The 18,457-nt window shown below is 50.2% G+C and overlaps 2 protein-coding genes across 4 annotated transcripts in view; both read left to right on the top strand.

Moving 5' to 3' along the window:
* Positions 1-12,403, top strand: part of pdlim2 (PDZ and LIM domain 2 (mystique)) — a 30,990-nt gene extending 18,587 nt beyond the window's left edge. Inside the window, exons 7-10 of one of the 3 annotated variants that reach the window (XM_056591637.1) lie at positions 6,926-7,044; positions 9,652-9,800; positions 10,144-10,255; positions 10,628-12,403. In XM_056591637.1, the coding sequence (XP_056447612.1) occupies positions 6,926-7,044; positions 9,652-9,800; positions 10,144-10,255; positions 10,628-10,820 (573 nt within the window). In that variant the 3' untranslated portion in view covers positions 10,821-12,403. The remainder of the gene's footprint in view (positions 1-6,925; positions 7,045-9,651; positions 9,801-10,143; positions 10,256-10,627) is intronic. The other 2 variants (XM_056591638.1, XM_056591639.1) reach the window with 2 other exon arrangements.
* A 3,475-nt stretch (positions 12,404-15,878) lies between these two features.
* The window catches only part of adgra2 (adhesion G protein-coupled receptor A2), a 41,979-nt gene continuing 39,400 nt past the window's right edge, over positions 15,879-18,457 (top strand). Inside the window, exon 1 of the mRNA XM_056591544.1 lies at positions 15,879-16,929. Coding sequence (XP_056447519.1) covers positions 16,682-16,929 — 248 coding nt within the window. The 5' untranslated portion in view covers positions 15,879-16,681. The remainder of the gene's footprint in view (positions 16,930-18,457) is intronic.

Raw genomic sequence — 18,457 nt, 5'->3', positions numbered from 1 at the left:
ACTGAGTAAATCGTATGTCAACATCTCATGAAATGTTGTTGGGGCTGTGTGCATAACTGCGGTTTTGAGTGTCCATGTAGGAACAATCTGCAAATATCCTTCAGCTCTGCACCTTGTATGAATTAGATACTAGAACTGGGGTATCGTGATTGTGGTTAAACAACAGTCCTAGATCCAGACTTATCACATCCAACCCCATTTAAAAACACCCAGTTCTCTGCACCTGGGGGTTCAAAGCCCTGCTTTAAATGTGCATTATGTTAAAACGAGGACTTTTGTTGTCGCTATTTCTGGAGCGCTCTCGTCGCCTGCAGGTTTGCTTGGACTGTACAGACTCGGTGAGCAGGAAAGTCCAGGAGGTGTCTGCTTGTTTACCGAGGGATAATGACCGGCTTGTGATCCTGTCTCTCCTAATCCACTGGGAATTTGAGACTAAGCACTCGACTTCTCAAAGAGGCACTTGTGACAGCTGAGGGGTTAAATGGAAAGCATTCTCTTCAATTACGCATGTTTATGCTTTCGACATGGAATCTCAATGCCTATGTTTAAACGATTTCCGTTGAAATCCGGCCCATTTATTATTTCTTCCTCTCATTGTCACGCGGTGTGTATATAAAAGGGGGGTTCCAGTGAGGCAATCATAAATTAACCGTGTCCCGGAGTCCAGCAATTATGCCCCAGCTTGATGATCTCCAGATGCCTAATGTGCTTGATATTCTACTCCACTCGAGGTCTCGCAGGAACGGTAATGAGCATGAGACGTACGTTCCTCCTAGCGCTCTGCCTCTACGCGGAAACACTGGAAGCCTTGACTCGTCCTCAGTACATCATGCTGGATGGTGTCCTGGACCATAGAATGAATCTGTTGCGTTGTTCCATCGGTGTGGCCCATCGTCTTGGCAGTCACTCATACACTTTCACTCACTCACTCACCCGCTCATTTTCACTCACTCGCACACTTTCACTCAATCACACACTTTCACTCACTCGCACACTTTCACCCACTCACACACTTGCACTTAATCACACCCTTTTACTCACTCACAAAAACTTCCACTCCCAGTCTTACTTACGCACACGCACACACACTCAGAATCTCTTTATTGAGATCTCTCCCTCTCCTGTTACGTAACATGGCCTTGCAGTGGATCGTCCAAGGAGCTGCTGGGTAGCTGCTTCCTCATTGCTATCCATTCACAGAAGTACTGTGTGAAATAAACACACGGAAACGGTGGGGGGAGAAAGGGCTGAAGCTGCCGATTCCTGTTGTAGCCCATTATTATTCTCTGATTATATGTTGTGGGTTGACTGTGTTGCCCGTTATTGACGGCCCCGTCAACGGAGGGGGAAGAAACCGTGGACCTCGGTCGACGGCGACAACGGCGGCACAATGCTGGGTGGATTACGGTCTCTGCGATGGCGCTGTCTGCGTGCGTCAATTGCTCCTTCGGCAGCCCGCTGGTCTTCTCCATATGGTACACATCAACAGCTGTCTCATGGCGTGTGTGGCCCCGGTGGGAGCTGGAAACCGGGGGTGGAGAAGGAGGGACGCTGGGCCATGCTGTCGGACTGGCACCATAAGCCATGTTATATTGAACATTGTTAAGTCTGAGCCTGGAGGGCCCCACATCAACCGCACGTTGAAGGCAGGAGCTGGGATCAGGCGGGCCGGCTACATGCAGGGGTTATTTACATTAAGAAGGATTCAGTGGCACCAGGAGAGAAGATCCAACCTCCGAAGACATGTCTCCGACGAGAGTTCTCCTAAAGTCCGCTAGTGGGAGGAGGGAATGTTTCTTTCCATCCCTGTTACGCAGGACAAGGTCTGCTATTGGCTTGAAAGAAAAGACTAGTTTAAATTGAATACAGATCATGGAAGGATTAGTAACACTGGAAAGTCTGACAGTCTTCTGCATACGGAGGAAAAGGGGAAGATGTAACATGGCAGAGTATGATGGGGCTGTTGGTGTCGGGTTCCACTCTGTGTTGACCTGCCTAACGGAGTGTGGCAGCCATGTTAATGGGATTCCCTCCGTGTGTGTGTGTGTGTGTGTGTGTGTGTGTGTGTGTGTGTGTGTGTGTGTGTGTGTGTGTGTGTGTGTGTGTTTTTTAACATTCCCGGCAAATACCATTTTTAGGATCCAAACCCGTAAACGGGTAAAGAATGTTAATTAGATGCATCTTGTATAAATCAAAGCAGTGCCAACGACTGCACATCACATTGTTGTTTTTCCGTTTACTCTCTTGAAGGTTTTGTTTTTAATTAGAAACTGAATGTGCAAAACATGGAGCACATGGATGATTACAGGGCAGCGTCCCTCGGTGTCCTCTGGTAACGAGCAGGTCTGTCCTGCGCTCGGGACCTCCTGCGAACGCTCTCTGCTGGAGGAGGGAGGTGATGCACAGCGCTCTGATGAGCAGGGACTCCTGCAGCGGCTCCGTGTTGGGGGGCCGCCGGGGGGAGATGAGGCAGAGCAGCAGCGGTAATAGTATTTCCATAGTTAGCCACACAAGTTTCCATGCTACCCCAAAAGTGTGTGTGTGTGTGTGTGTGTGTGTGTGTCCAGCCCCTTGTCTTGTGACTTATAATTGAAGCAGCAGGCGGAGGAGGATGATGAAGATGTTGATGCAGAGTAGAGCTCATGGCGCAGAACGAAGCCTCCTCTGCTGGCCGCGTCCCAACGTCTCCCGATGCGCTGATTGGAAACGGATGCCCGTCCCTTCTCCGCCGTCGCATGCAGCTTCCTGTTTTGTTTGCCATCTCCAAAGTAGACGATCCCAAACAAGGAACTTGTTTGTGTTTCTCTCTGTGGAGCACGCTTGCACCGGGCTTTCTTGTGTGATTCATGATGGAGGGCTTCAGATGTGTTGATGAAGGGGTCCGCACTGCTCCAGTTCAAATAAACTCAAGTAAACGGCAGACGTAAATACGCTCCGCGTGGCATGCGCACATATCTCATACGGTGGGGTTGGCGTGCGTTCTCGGTTGTGCGTGCACCATGGTGTTGAGCTGCTGGCTGCATGGGGGAACACAAGCAGGAGGTGTAGGTTTTCGCAAGCAGAGCCGTGCATTAGCTTGGTGCTAAAGGCACCAGCGAACCGTTTGTTAAATCCCACGGGGGCAACTCCACTGCTGATTAGAGTCCAGCGCTCTAAACAGAGCTTCCTTCCCCGTCCGCCGCAGCGATGGGTGAGGTGAAGCCCCAGAGATCCTCCAGGCTCTGCACATTTACATCTACATTTAGGGGCATTTAGCATATTATCCAAAGTGCCTTACAATAAGTACATTTGTCAGAAGAGAAACGACAATATATCGCTAACGGTACAGTAAGGATGTATTTTAAGTGCATGGAAGTACAACATACAATAAGTGCGTACATTAAGTGCCAGGACATACAACATACAATAAGTGCGTACATGAAGTGTCCCGTGTTCCTTCTCTCCACTCCCCAGTGAGAGGCTCCCTGCAGCCCCTCCCAGTGTTCCCATTGCTCCCTGGTGCGTGCGATGCGTGGGGAATGGTTGGCGCTGCCATCCTGCAGTTTTCCAGATGAGTGTTAGCGTAGCCCTGTGCCCGACCTCTGAGTGTAATGCCTTGCAGATCCACGTCCATTGATGTTATCATCATTATAATCTACATGGAGAAAGGCTTCTGGGTAAACCGTGCCAAGGCAGTCGGCAATAATTGCAAATCTGTGTTGCTATTTTAGACCGGTGGAGGACCGGCCTCCCGGTAATGACGGACGGGACGTTTTTTTGGTTCCCATTAACTCCCGGCTGCGTGTGCAGCTGGGACTTAACCCGAGGAGGTTCGTTTTTTTTCTTGGTTTCCTCTTTGATGTTTTTCTTGGATCGTCGTACATGTTTTGTCTTCGTCTTTATCGCGTTCTGGTGAAGTCTGGTGGATGGTGTTTTTGTGGTTGTTAGTCACCAAACTGCTGAATAACACCAGGCACTATGGCAGCATGGCTCTTCCGGAGATAAGAGATTCATAATTAAAGGTTGGGTATGGAATTCTCTTTTTTGGCCATTTTTGCAAAATTACTTGAAATCGTTATCATAACCCACTTACAGCCACTGAGTTAGAAGTACTGACATGAAAATTAAACAAAACAATTATCTGTGGAACGGGCAGGCTCGAAAAACTCCAGCCCATGATTTCCAGACCCACCGAGTGGCATTGGACAGTAAGTACGTCAATCAAACGGTCGTACTGCACTCCCCTTCCCCCGCTCGTGACCCCTTCGTGCACGTACTCAAAGCTCGTGACCCAGAGCAAGCTTCTGTTTGTTGTTATCCTGCGGTAGCTACTGGAGCTAGCTAATGGCTCGCTCTCGCGCATCTGTGTTCGCGCTCGTGCATGATTGTGCGTCCATGTACTTGGAATGGGTGGAGTCAGAGTCAGCGTTGAAGGAGAAGGGGTAGGACCATTTGAGTTGCGTGTTTTCAAAATCTGCTGGCGTTTCGCAAATCCCATCCCCAACCTTTAAGAAACTAGTTAAAGCCCCCTTAACCCGATCACCAATCAGACGTGCGTTAGCTCCTGGCCCAGGGAGTAGTGTGGCCCAGGGAGTAGTGTGGCCCAGGGCCAGATGTGGCATTGCCCAGGGACAGATGTGGCATTGCCCAGGGCCAGATGTGGCATGGCCCAGGGCCAGATGTGGCATGGCCCTCGGGCTAGCAGCACGGCCCAGGGGTTAGTCGCCTGGCCCTGTCTTTGCCTCCACAGCCCCCCCCCCCCCCCCCCCCCATGAACAAATCGCTGAAGAGGGGTCTATAGGCCCTTTTAGATTGGTTCGTAGGGAGCCTAGCTGTGCCTCCACACTCGGATAACGTGGACTTTGTGAGCCTGGTGTTGTGGTCTGTGTTCATCCCAGGACGAATCGAAAAGGGAGCCGATGCAGCGATCTTTCCTGGCTCAAGGCGTCCTGGCCCCGACCAGTGACCGCCCCCCTCGCCAGAAAGTAAAATTAAAAGGAGAATGAGACTCTATTGAGATCAGAGAGGATGCTCAAAGCATTCGACTGTACTGGAAGCGGGTGCTGGCAGACAAGACTCAAACCGTCAACCCTCCCGGTGTCACTGGCTCTGGCCCCAGGGGCGCTTAGCCCAAGTCCCTACTTTCCCAGGGGCTGGTGTGGAGGAAAGGAGGAGCTGCAGCCCCCTCCTCTCACCAACCACTGCTGACTGTGTGCAAAACGGGATCCGAACTGTCAGCCCGGTGCTCTGACTCATGCCTTGGCTCGTGGGCGGTGGGGAAGTGCAATGGAGGGAACTGAAGAACTGGTTTTGTTTTCCCATCAGACTGGAACATTTTCCTTCTACTTTTTTCTTAATAAGAGTTTCAGTTTTTCCACAACGTTTTTCAATACAACAGTAGGCAAACGGGAGTGTGTTGTAACTTACTGCCTCTTCCTTAATCCTACTACTGTGTATCTAATGTGGACGTAGAATAGACGAAGGTTAAAAGCTATTTGTTTTGTCTGGGTTCCTTTTTAGCTGTAAAAGCGGGAGGAATTATTGTCTGCTCTCAGAACCTCACCAGGTGCACTTTCTTTCAGCGTGCACATGTGCCTGGGGTCAATTTTAGTGTGAACAGCACGAAAAGAATTCTCCCTCCCCCGTCACTCTCACCCATTCTCACCCCTCCAGCCTCTCCCTGGAACACCAGGGCCGTGATGAAGTCTGCTTCACGGTGGTTCTGGTTCTTGCCTGCTCTTGTCTAGCGAAACTCTCACTCATCCATCTGCTCTGTGTTTACGAGTTTGAACAGTCGGCCTCATGGGCATGTAGCGCCCTCTGGTGGCCAAGCTGAAAAAAACTCCTTTGGAGACCTTGTCATTTATTCAGGATCTGTGCCGTTCTGGATTGACCTGAAGGTAGGGTGTTTATTCTGTAATTAGAGTGAGATTTTTCCCATATCATTAAGAACCATTTCTGGTACAAATGTTTTGTACCCAAGTACAGCATCAGCCTGCCGTCCCCGGAACGCCAAACACTCTAGACTCTCTGGCAAGCTTCCGCGTTCCCCTCACTCATATATAATCTGGTCATCTCTCTGGAGGACGGCGTGGTGGCTGAGATGGGCGATAGGGGGGAGATATGGAGGGTGTTGAAGATATGGAGGTGGAGATATGGAGGGTGCAGGCTGGCTTCGGTGGAGATATGGAGGTGGAGATTCTGAAGGTGCAGGCTGGCTGTGATGGTGAACCGTTGTGTTAAAGGATTGGAATGCCAGGAGAGAGAGCAAGTGAGAGGAACCAAAGAAAGGCAGTGAAAACAAACTGAACACAACATGCCGGTGGTGGAATTTTGTTTTTCCTTTTCAACCAATTCAGATATGTTTGGGATTTAAAGGAAACCATGGCAGTGAAAACATCATGGTGGTTACTTTTTAACCTTACCTTCCCTGCTTTTCACATTCCCAACATGTGACTTGCTTGTTTCCTTCAAGCCCCAGGCCAACATGTAGTGCGTATGCAACATGTAGGCATTGAAATAACAAGGTCCTCCACGCGCCACAAGATCCCCTGTTCTCTGGGCCCGTGGTTCTCTATCATCCACAAAGTCCTCCGACACTGCAGAAGGACCCTCTGGGCCTGTGGTGTTCCATGAAGCGCCGGCCAAGTCATCTGTGTGCAGGCGCTGACTGTGGCCCTTTTGTTTTGAGTCGTTTACATTAGAGTCGCTTCATTGCCCAATCGCCTCCCTTCACACAGTCTAAACGGGTTCCTCCGCTCTGAGCGGCCAGCCTGTTTGCTAAGCATCCGCAGGTGGGAGGGCCTGCCTTGACCCGGTATCACTCGCACTTCTAACCTTGTCCCTGTCCTTGTCTCTCTGTCTCTGTCTCTGTCTCTGTGTGTCTGTGTCTCTGTCTCTCTCGGTCTCTCTCTCTCGGTCTATCCCTCTCCTTTCTCGCCAACAGGACTTTGTCTCTGTGGACTACAGGAGTAACTCAGTCTCCAGCAGGACCCCCACTCCACCTGGACGCTACTCTCCACACAGTCCCATGGACCAGGATCTGCCCCTGTCCCCCCGACGCAGGTCAGACCTCCGCAGAGTTGTGCCCTACTACACGATAGACTTTAATTAATCTATAGGGTGTGTGTGTGTTGAGCTGAGGCTCTGGGCTGCCTCTGCCAGACCTCTTCCCCAATAGCTATGATGTAGTACTGTAACACTATTGCCAGGGTCCCTGCTTTGCCCCCTTCTGGTGCAGGGAGAAATGTTGCACGGGGAGAGAACGCTGCAATGTTGTAATGCACAGATGATGTCGGGATTGGGGCTGAAGGCACAGACCTCCCCAAATAGGGAAACAAGAGTCCTAAGCACCATTTTATCGTGGAAGTGTTTTCCTCCATTTCCTCCTCTGGAGACTGCTGGTGTCTCTGTTTTCGTTCCGTCGGAGAGGCCCTGCTGCCAGGTTGACTTTGGCTGGAGCCGGCCTCTGGCTCGCTCGGGTCAGCGCTATGATGTCGGCCGCTGAAACATAACCGTACCAATAGCCCCCCCCCCCCCCCACCCCCAACAAGAAGAAAGCCCTCTGCCTCTCCCCCTCCCTGGCCCCTTGTCTGGAGACCCCCGTTCTGCTGCTCCAGCCCCCCACCCCACCCCCGTCCACTCCCCCTTCTCAGATTCTTACCAATCGCACCCGACATGCGACACCCATGGTCCCGCCCCCACTTTCACTCTCTGGCCAATGGGCTGAAGCAGAGGGGCACACCTTTCTGATCGGTGTTCCTTCTGTCTCTTTAGAGAGGTGTATGTGTTGTGTTAGTGTGTGTGTGTATGTGCGTGTGTGTGTGTTGGGTGTTTTGCATTTCTGAGGGGGAGCGTGCACACTCATGTTCTCGTTGTGCTGAGCAGTGGAGGAACTGGTTCTCTCTCCCAGGGACGCACTGGAAAGCAAGCGGTGTCAGTCACTATTACTTTGTGTTCTTTCTGTCTATGAGGTGAGTCTTGTTTTGTCTTTTTAATTGCCCATTTTGACTTGTACTGAGCTTTATCTGATGGATCCATCGTCGTGATCTGTGTGAAACCAGTGATGGTATCTGTGTCTAGTCCGAGCAGATCTATGTGACGTGTTAACCAACCTCTGGTTTCACTAGATGTTTATCAGAAGGCTCTGTGGTTTGACATTCTGGAGATGTTTCAATTGCCCCCCCCCCCCCCCCCCCAATTGCAAGTGGGTGAAAGTCTCTCTGTGTCGTGTGCTGCTTTGAGGAATGCACCCAGAGCCCCTCTGGACCGGGGTGACGTAAGCCGTCATAGCGCCAGCATCAGTTTGATCATGTTTTCTCCTGACCGTCTGACTGACTGGTTTTCGCCCACTCTGGGGTGAGAGGGGGGGGGCTGGGCTTGGGGGGAACTTGGAGGGCGTGAGTCGCAGTCTTCTGCTTTCAATTTGAAGCCGTGCTCCCGAGATGCAAGGGACTGGGGTCTTTCCAGTGAGACTTCAGCATATCAAACGGATGACTACATTATTAAAAGTGTTTATTGTGTGTATTAAAAGTGTGTCTGCGTGTCTCGGCCCTCATGCCTCCAAGGGAGAGGAGCTGGGTGGAAAACTAAGATGGTGGGTGGTTCTGTTGGGTGATAACAGACAGGCAGGTGACAGACGTCAGCCGACAGCACAGCCTTATGGCCGTCGCCCAGCTGGCTTCAGATGAATGGCAGCCAGACCACACCTGGGCCCGGCTGGCCTGACAGTCAGACCGCAGAGAGATCAGCACCTGGCTGACTGGTTCTCCAGACTGTCTTCCCCTCAGCCCGCCTGCAGGCCGCTTGCAGCCTGCAGGCCTGCAGCCCATTTCTTTTCGGTCCATTGTTGCGAACAAACTTTAAGTAGAGCTCAGAAGAAGGAGCAGCTAAGCTATGTTTCCACGGAGTAAGGAGTTAAGAATGTGCTCATAAAGAGAGAGCCTCCCCCTTGCTAATGGGTTAATGAGCTGCACAGACGACCCCGTGTGGCGTCCTCGGCCCCGGCAGTACTCTGCCCTCCTCAGATCGGACCATTTGATTTGAACAGGCGACCAGCAACAGAGCGGTCCACCCTCACGCCACTGGTTGCTTGGTCGGCTGGTTTGTGTATGTGCGTGTTTGGTCGGTTGGTTTGTGTGCGTCTGTGTGCGTGTTTGGTCGGTCGGTTGGTTTGTGTGTTTGTACCTCTACCTCAGATCTCTGCGAAATGTCGAAAAGATGGTGTGTCTGCTTTATTTGAGCCGAACTGCTGACAGGATAATATGGAATATGGATCATATGGAAAGACTAAACCAGAGTGACCTCACTGAACATTACAGAACACCTCAGATTGTTCCAGTTAGTTTGGATGACTGCCCTCTGGGTTTGATCAGCCTCTCGGTTTGACGTCATCCGAAGAGGAATTCCCCTCCAACTAATTATTTATAGACTGACGATACAATGGGGTGATTAGTGGGTGTGGAGGGGGGCACTCCTTCTCTTCAGACATAGTGCACAGAGGTGAAATGCATACATGTGGTCCTCCTTCATTTCCTCTGGCTCCTCTGGCCTCCTCGCATAAAGCCTCTAATGTACATTCCCTGTCCGCACGCCGCCTGCAGCTGCCTGCTGGGATCCAGAGAGGCTTACGTCCTGTTGTTCTCCCCTCCTTCCTTCTCGGCTCTCCCACAGCAGCTCCAGCTCCGACTTCGGCATGCAGAAGTTTGACAAGGAGTCTGAGGTGTACAAGATGATCCAGGAGAACAAGGAGTCGCGCACGGCCCCTCGCCAGTCCAACACCTTCCGCATGCTGCAGGAGGTCCTGGAGGCCGACGAGAAAGGTCTGCAGCGTGCACCCTCAGAGTCGTGTTTAATCGGTGTGTGTTGGGACCTTTGGCCCCACACCATGGCAAGCCTCTCCATACTGTTCATGTTAAGAACGTTGAAAAGGGCTGTTCTCAACACTGTTAAGAACAGTTATGAGCTGTTCTTAACACTGTTAAGAACAGTTATGAACTGTTCGTGTGAAGAACAATGTAGAGACCAAACATGCGGATTCTGCTTTTGACTGGGATGGTTTTCTAGTGATAACTAGTGTGTGCGTCCCATTGTGTGGGTCTGCGGGGGGGGTCTTGTGCGTCCGTGTGTGTGACTGTACCCTGGGGTGTGTTTTGACTACCACAGAGGCGGCGCTGAGGTTCCCTGGAAACCTGTCCGCCAACCCTCCGAAGCAGAGCCCCCCGGTGGGAGGTGTGAGCAAACACCACAGCTGTGAGAAGTGTGGCAGCAGCATTGTGTAAGACGCCACCCGCCGTGCCCCCTCTCGCTCGGAGCAGGCCTCTGCAGAGCTGCGCCTCTCCTGTTGGGATCCTGAAGCTGTTGCTAACCACTGCATTAAGCGTCATTATTTACGACCCACTTAGCCCTCTGGTGAATTAGCCGGGAGTAATGTTGTGCGTTAGCAATCGTAAAAGTCAATCACACACAATTGTAATAAACGGGTTCTCCTCCCAGCAGCTCTTTGGTAATGGCTGCGTGTTGAGGCTCGCGGAGATGTACTTGTTGCCTGTGCGTGTGTGTGTGCGTGTGTTTGTGTGTTCTCCTCGAAGCGTCTTTTCCGACTCCTCTCTCCTCCTCCTCCCCCTCCCCCTCCTCTCTCCCCGCGCAGCACGCAGGCGGTGCGCATCGGCGACGACCGCTACCGCCACCACGACTGCTACACCTGCACCGAGTGCGGCCTGAACCTCCGCATGAGGGGCCACTTCTGGGCCGGCGAGGAGATGTTCTGCGAGAAGCACGCCAGGGAGAGGTACCAGGGCCCGGCCACGTCCCCCGGGACCACCGTCTCCCCGCAGCACTGAGAGGAGCGCCACTTCCTCCGCCTCCACATGCCCCGCCTTCTTCTACGCCCTGGCGGTCCCACCTCCTCCCCAGGCTGTGGGGTGACAGACCCTGGGACTGGGGGAGGCGGGAGGGACACCTCCTCCTCCTCCTCCTCTTCCACCCGCCACTGGGTCCACCGTGTGTCTTCAACCTGTTCTGCCGTGACCCTGTCAGTCTTGACTTCCTGCCTGTCCTCAGAATCGTACGAGATTCTCCCGCCTGCGCGACCTGCCCCCCCAAGTCGTCTCAAACGGTGTACATCATGGGGTAGATAGATATATTTTTTGACTAATGATGCACGGATGTCTCTATTGTAAGATGCGTCCTATTACTATACTCCAGCCACATCTTGGACACCAAGCGGGACTGGTTCCTTGACGCTGTAAGAATCTGAATTGATGAGAAAATAATCCATTCTGAACCCCCTGCCCATATTTAAAAGGGACCAAAAATGTGTAAAGTGAAAACTCCATGCCATTTAGAAAAGCTGATGTGTCCAAGGATGTTGACGTGTGTGTGTGTGTGTGTGTGTGTGTGTGTGTGTGTGTGTGTGTGTGTGTGTGTGTGTGTGTGTGTGTGTGTGTGTGTGTGTGTGTGTGTGTGTGTGTGTGTGTGTGTGGTGTGTGTGTGTGTGTGTGTGTGTGTGTGTGTGTGTGTGTGTGTGTGTGTGTGTGTGTGTGCGCGTGTGTGTGTGCGCGCGTGTGCGCACTGGTGTCTGCATGCCTTTCATTGCATTTGGGATTATATGCATAAGAGTGCATGGAAATATAAATTTATTTTTGTGTAAAGAGGCTGATAGACTCATGAATTTGAGGTGCCTGCATTGTTCATATCTTCTACTTCATTGCAACGAAAATAATTTCTGTAATCGCTTTGGTTTATTGTACATTTTCTTTTGTTATGAAAAAAAAATGAAATATTACTTATTTGCAAATACATTGTGAGATATTTACACGGGACTATGGAATTATGCAATATACATATTTTGAATGTTTCTTAGATTTCATTGAACACTCCATTATAAACCATTTCAATCTATAATGTATGCAGAAGGATGGACTATTAGAGAGGTGACTGCCTATGTTATGCTGTCTTGTTAATGGCAATACTCAGCTGTTTCCAACCATATCACACTTAATAAAATCACTCAGCACAAAGCGTGTTTCATGAAAAGGGCTGGTATTCCTGTTTTATTTAAAGCAAAATCCAATAGACGTTGGTGTTTATGGGCAGAATGGGAGAATTGGAGGGGAGTCTAAAGGATGAGTCATGAAACAACAAGGAAGTTGGCATATTTGTTTCCATGGTGACTTAATTGGGTCCTACTGTTCAATCAATACAATAAAAATGTGGTAATACAAGATTACAAACGCATTGCCTCATAAGCTTTCAGTGAATGGCTTGAAGTCCAACCTGGAAACGACTGCTACAGGTATTTTCTATTCAAGTTGATCAACAATGTTTTGTGTTTTGCATGCAAGTACAACAGCTGCAGGGACGTTTCCAGGCTTCACACGGAAAGCAGAGCGGTATACGTCTGGTAAACACCCATTGGCTTGCAGATGGTAGTACAGTACATCCAAAAGCAGCTCCCTGGCAGAGCTCCACAGAGAGGATGTCCGTGACAGAGTAATGATCCGTTTGGCTGTATTTGTCTGGTGTGTGAACGCTTGCCACGTAGAGACCAGTGCGCATGTCTTCATTCTTCTTTAACCAAAGCCAGACAACAGGCCTCATCCCTTTGGTCGATGCTTGGTGAGTGTGTCGCAGTTTCGGCTGAAAGGCAGCATACTCTGATTACAATCACCCCGTTTTACATCACGTGTGTCTTCGTTGGACTGATCCCTGCTAGTAGTAATAGTATTATTGTTCAGCATTTAACACCATTGTCCCCTCAAGACTCGAGAGCAAGCTCAGGGACCTAGGCATTGATCCCAGCCTATGCAACTGGATCCTTGACTTCCTGTCCGAGTGAAATAGGTGGTAAAGATGGGTTCCAAGATCTCCGCCTCTCTGACCATCAGCACAGGAGCCCTCGAGGGCTGTGTCCAAAGCCCCCCTCCTCTACTCCCTGTACACCCACGACTACTACACACGGATCCAACACAGTGATCAAGTATGCCGATGACACGACGGTGATCGGCCTGTTCACTGGAAACGAGACGGCCTATAGGAGCGAGGTCAACCACCTGGCTCAGTACAGCCCATGCACACTACAAACAGACTATTTAACTACATATTTTTCTGTAATTTGCTCAGCATTTTTGCACTATAGTATCAACCTTTGGTGGTACAACTACCACTTGAACACGTTGATCATGGATGTATCACTTACACTTTACACGTTAATACACCTCATTACTTTTTATTTCTTATTACCACTGTTTTATTTTCTCTACTTATTATTACTTACTTTTTTTTTTACGATAATTATTATTTATTATTGTATGTCTATTGACGCTGCTACTTTTTTACTTATTTGTACTTATCTTTATTTACTTTATCTTGTATTGTTGCTGCTATGTGACTATTGAAGAACCAAGCCTTTGCCTAGCCTTTTAAAAATGTTACTCTTGTGCACTTGTACAATAAGATATAAAAGTAACTGATTCTGATTCTGGTAGATGTCACTCCCTTATTTGGCACCAAAAGTATGCTACGTGGTTCGACAGAAAGACATAATTAAGAAAAGCAGGGGTGAAGACATGCTGCATAAATGATAAATAAACCTGAAAAAAAATAAAAACTTTATAATGTACTTCAATGCCTTCACAGGAGTAAAAGGTGCTTCGGAAACATAGGCCTATGTGTCGACATGACAACAAGTGTTTGGTTCTGCTTCCGAGACCAGAAGAGGGCAGCATTTCCACATCTGTTTTGTCTATTTCTTGTCGACTCTAGGGCAACTTCTTGGGTATGTATACTTTCATGGATGTATTATTAATTGTATGCAAATCAGCTCCTCAATGGCCTCAATTGGTTTAGAGATTGTTGCTTTTGTTATTTGCTGTATCGCTCGATTAATCACTGCATTGTGTTTTCTTTTCTCAGGATGAATGTGCGATGAAAATGTGTAAATATAATCACATATAATTCAAAGTGATAAAATAATCTCGTGAGAACATGCAGAACCAAATCCCGCCACTAGATGTCGCGGTATCCTTCATAACGCTGTGGCTGTCCAGCATCAGATACTGGCTTCGCAGGCCTTCATGTTCTGGATTCTTTCGACTTTGTTTATCCATTGGCTTGAAGACCAGAATGAGCAATACCTCAATCAGCGAGGCCAGATCAGGCTGGATTTAGATGATGAACTACACTCAAATTCCTAATCTAAAACGTGGTCTAAACAGGGAAGGGAAAGTGAGTATGTTTGTTTCCACTGTCGAAATCTCGAGTCTTCTCCACCAATCCGCCTTTAGACATTATCTCATGAGCAACCTACTCTTCAATCTTTCTACCTTTTCTTACCAAACACCTCCCCCTCTCTCTTAAGCCCACCTGAAACGCGGTCCAGATGTGGAGGCGGGAGAGAGATTGCTTACTTGGCTATAGGAGTGGGGCTGGGGGGCTGCAGAGAGGGAGAATGTTGGAACGACATTAAAGTTTGTCTGGATGCCATTAACTACAATTTTATGTAATGTGCCGTTTGGAACGTGACATTTAAAATGGAAACTGTGCTCTCCAGATGAGGGAGTCGGGCCCGTGGAGAGAGACGGTGAGGTGGGTGCGTTGTGAGACCCGCTCCAAGCCTTATTTAACCGCTCGGATAAACAGCGCTCTGTTCCTGCGCTGTGAGTGCGCCCATCCACGCCTTTCCGCTCTTATTCCGCTGGTTCGTGCTGGTCTGGAGCCCGCCTCAACGTGCGGCCCCGTATCGAGTAGCCTACAGGAACAACACACCGAGGCCCGCTGTGGGGGTCGGACTCGTCGGAGCACACAGCCGGCATTGTGTCGACCAGACCGGGCACGGCCAGCAGGGCCGACGTGCCTGCCTCTCGGATGCGGCCCGCCAAAACGCGTCAACGTCAAGTGCATAAAATCCTCTTTCAAGAGCTCTTTCCTGCTTCACCTTCTTTCATATTTCCATATGCACTCTGGTGACTCGAATATCAAAAAATATTTTGTTCAAACAGAAGTCTGTGGAATCAAAACTTTGGGAAACTTCTTTACGCACACACACGCACGAAGACACCCAGATACACGCGCACACACACACGCAAACACACGCACACGGTCTGAGTGAAACGAGGCATTGGGGTTTAGGAGATGGTGTGTTTCGGTGGTTCTGTCGGGACAGAGGACATCCACACGGCCCTCTGTCTGTCCGTATTCTAGTCTGATGCCGTCAAATTCGTGCCCAGCGCCCCCTGAGAGGGAAGCAGGTCTAGGGAGGCTGAAGCATACTGCTGTCTATAGGTCTGGGGCCGGATGATTTGGTCAAATATGTGTCGTTTTACACAACACCTACAGGCTTATCCATCACTACTGTAACGTGGACATGTTGAATATTCTGATCATTTTGAGGCTCCGTCTGTCCGTTTTAGATTACAGAACTGGTTATCGCCCATAAGTCAATATTGACATTTCACAAATATCGCAAAACGATATTGTTTATCATATTTATAATGACAAGTAGTAGGCAAAATGGTACATTTATTTGGTGCGCAAATGCTATTTCTCGTTTCCCTAACATTGATTATGTTACTAATTATGTTATTAATTTGGGAGTAGAAGGCTATTCTGGCCTAATTTTCCTGGAGTGTATCTAAAGCACCAACAGCATCCTGTATTGTTTTTACGTTAGGCCTACTTCAAACTGTCAATTGAAAGAAATTAAATAAGTTAAAGTTTTTCCATCCCTTTAATCATTAATGGGAACCCCTCGATAAGCCCTGTTTCATAACATCTCCTCATCGTGAGCAGGGCTTGATTCAGGCTTCGGCCTCCTCCTTCCTGGTTCAGGCTTCAGCCGTCCTCCTCCTTCATGGTCTCTCGCTGGTGTCTGGAGGCGCTAGGACCGCGCGGAAGAACCGCAGGCCGGCCGGAATGCGCGCTCTCGGGCAGCAGTGAGGAGCGTGTGACAGGCGAGCAGACCGCTAGAACTGGGAATTACACAGGAGCCCCTGAACACCATCTCACCTCTCGTCTCCAACTACAGATTAATTGCTGGATAAACTTTTGTTTTTTTACAGAGACAACGTGTACGAGTACAATCGGACGCGAGCCCGTGTTGGGTGAATAACGGGAAACTTTCAAAAGCGTCGAGGAAAATTAATAAGTTTGTTAAAAGTTATAGCTGATGTCTACTTTTAAGGACATTTGTATCCCGTAACCTCGTAGGCTATTTTAATTATTGAGACGCGCTGGAGTGAGCGGTTAAAGAAACGTGGAGAGATAACCGTTTGGGGGATCTGCGCCCTGGACCCTCCCATTGAGCGGCTCATCAACCTCTCCTGTCGGTCACTTCAAGGCTTTCGTTCTTATATCGCGTGTTGGCCTCCCTCTCATACACTCTTCTAACATAAACGAAGCTTTTCTTTCGGTTTCTGGACCCTGAAGCCTCGGGATCTGTTGCGCTCAGACGGCCATGACGTAACGGGACTCTAGAAAACCGAGAGCGGAATATCTGGGAATGCCTGGGACGGTGATCTCTCTTTGCGTCGCCCGGACGTCCTAACGTCTCCTTCTGACTTCCGTCCTTCTGCCCTCATGTTGGTTTGTTGTTGTGTTCCGTGTCGGTGTGGCGGCCCTCGGCAGCGGGGAGGGGGGGAAATGGGATGACTGAGGGGCAGCTGAGGTGAGATTAAAAAAAAAGGAAAAAAGGGGGGGGGGGACAATGTTTGTACCCGGCGTTCGCATCCCGCCTGCGGGCCGACTGGTGCTGATGATGCTCCTGCTGAGCGGCCTCGCACCCAGGCTGGCCCGCGCGTGCCCGGGCCTCAGCATCACAGGCAACTGCAACTGCATGGACGAGCGCTCCAAGGCGCACGCCACCGCGGCGCTCGGGAAGCGCGTGAGCTGCAGCAAGGACGAGCTGTCTGAGAGCCCTGACGGCCGCCTGCTGCCCAACAGGACCATCACTCTGTAAGTTACCCTGAGTTCCGGCCCACGGCCCAATGTTACCACCGCTTTACCCTACGTTACCATCACTCTGTCACCCTGAGTTCCGGCCCACAGGCCCATGTTATTACCTCTGTAACCTGCCTCTGTTGCTTTTGGTGCTTGGATGTTATTCTGTGGTTAAGTTGAGAACCGTGTGGTAACCATGGTGCACAGCATTATGGATGTGATATAAACAACAAAATAATATATGGCAATGGTTAGCCATCCTATCTCCACACAAACACACACACACATGCAGACACACACCCACGCACACATACACACACGTGAGTGCGATGACCCTGTGGCCTTCTGGCTGCATGAGGAAGGGACTGTGAGGTAATGCAGCTGGCGGCTCGGCGGACATCTTGATGTGGTTGGGCTGAAGACCTGGGAGGTGTTATGAGGACCCGGGAGAGGGCAGGGGGCTGCAGTGCTCTTCCTCGTGGAGCCCCGCCTCTTTGTCAAAACTCTGTCACTTTAAATCTGACCTGGGGTTGGGGTTAGGGAGGCGAGTTGGTCGTGTAGTTCCTGTTCCCTACCTAGCGCCCTCCAGGCCCACGTGGTCCACGAATAGCCCAGCTCCGCATGGACGTAGACTACATGAACTCGGACACACTCTGCCCTGCATCCATCCTAGTCCGCCCCCATCTCCTCGGCCTCCTCCTTCTTCTTCTTCTTCTTCTTCTTCTTCTTCTTCTTCTTCTTCTTCTTCTTCTTCTCCTTCATCTTCATCTTCTTCTCCTTCTTCTTCTTCTTCTTCTTCGTCGTCTTCTTCTTCTTCTTCTTCTTCTTCTTCTTCTTCTTCTTCTTCTTCTTCTTCTTCTTCTTCTTCTAGTGTAGTCCTCCTTCCCTGTACCACTCTGCTGTGCCTCTGGCTCCATGTCCCCTCGCGTGCTAGCAGCTAGCGGCTAACAGCTCACGGCGCGCGGTGATTAATGGCGTGGCTGACGCCTCGCCGTCGCCGTCTGCACAGGAAGCGGAGATAACGGCCATGTGATCCGGCGTGATAACTATTACTGGATTTATGCCTGCTTTGATCCATCATGGTTATGGGGCCGTTTACACGATGGTCTCTCTGTGTGTATACCTCTGTTTGGAGGGTGGCGGTGGAAACCAACCTCACTCAACGCTAGAGACAAGCTGTCCTTTCTTGATGGATTCAAAACAAGCGAGGCTATCGTGAGAAGACGGCCGGCCCTAGCTAGGGCTTAGCTTAGCCTGGTGATTCGCTGCGGCTCCTCCTAACCGAGAGAGAGTTCCCCTGTTGTACGGGTTTACCGCTCTGTCCCAACGGGAGAGCAAAGGGGGAACTTTAGCTAGCTGCATGTTAGCATGTCTGGGAGAGCTGAAGGCAGCCAGCGGGTCGTCGATAGGGCCTTTATGTTTCTAGCTCAATAAAGACAGTGCTGGAACATCTGGGGAACACATTGGAGAGAGAGAGAGGGGGGGGGGGGAGAGAGGGAAGAGAGAGAGGAAGAGAGGGAGAGAGAGAGGGAAGAGAGAGCGA

This window comes from Gadus chalcogrammus, chromosome 6, assembly GCF_026213295.1.
Source record: "Gadus chalcogrammus isolate NIFS_2021 chromosome 6, NIFS_Gcha_1.0, whole genome shotgun sequence".
Lineage (NCBI taxonomy): Eukaryota > Metazoa > Chordata > Actinopteri > Gadiformes > Gadidae > Gadus > Gadus chalcogrammus.
Note: the sequence above shows the minus strand (reverse complement) of the source record. Positions and strands in the feature narration are given on the sequence as shown.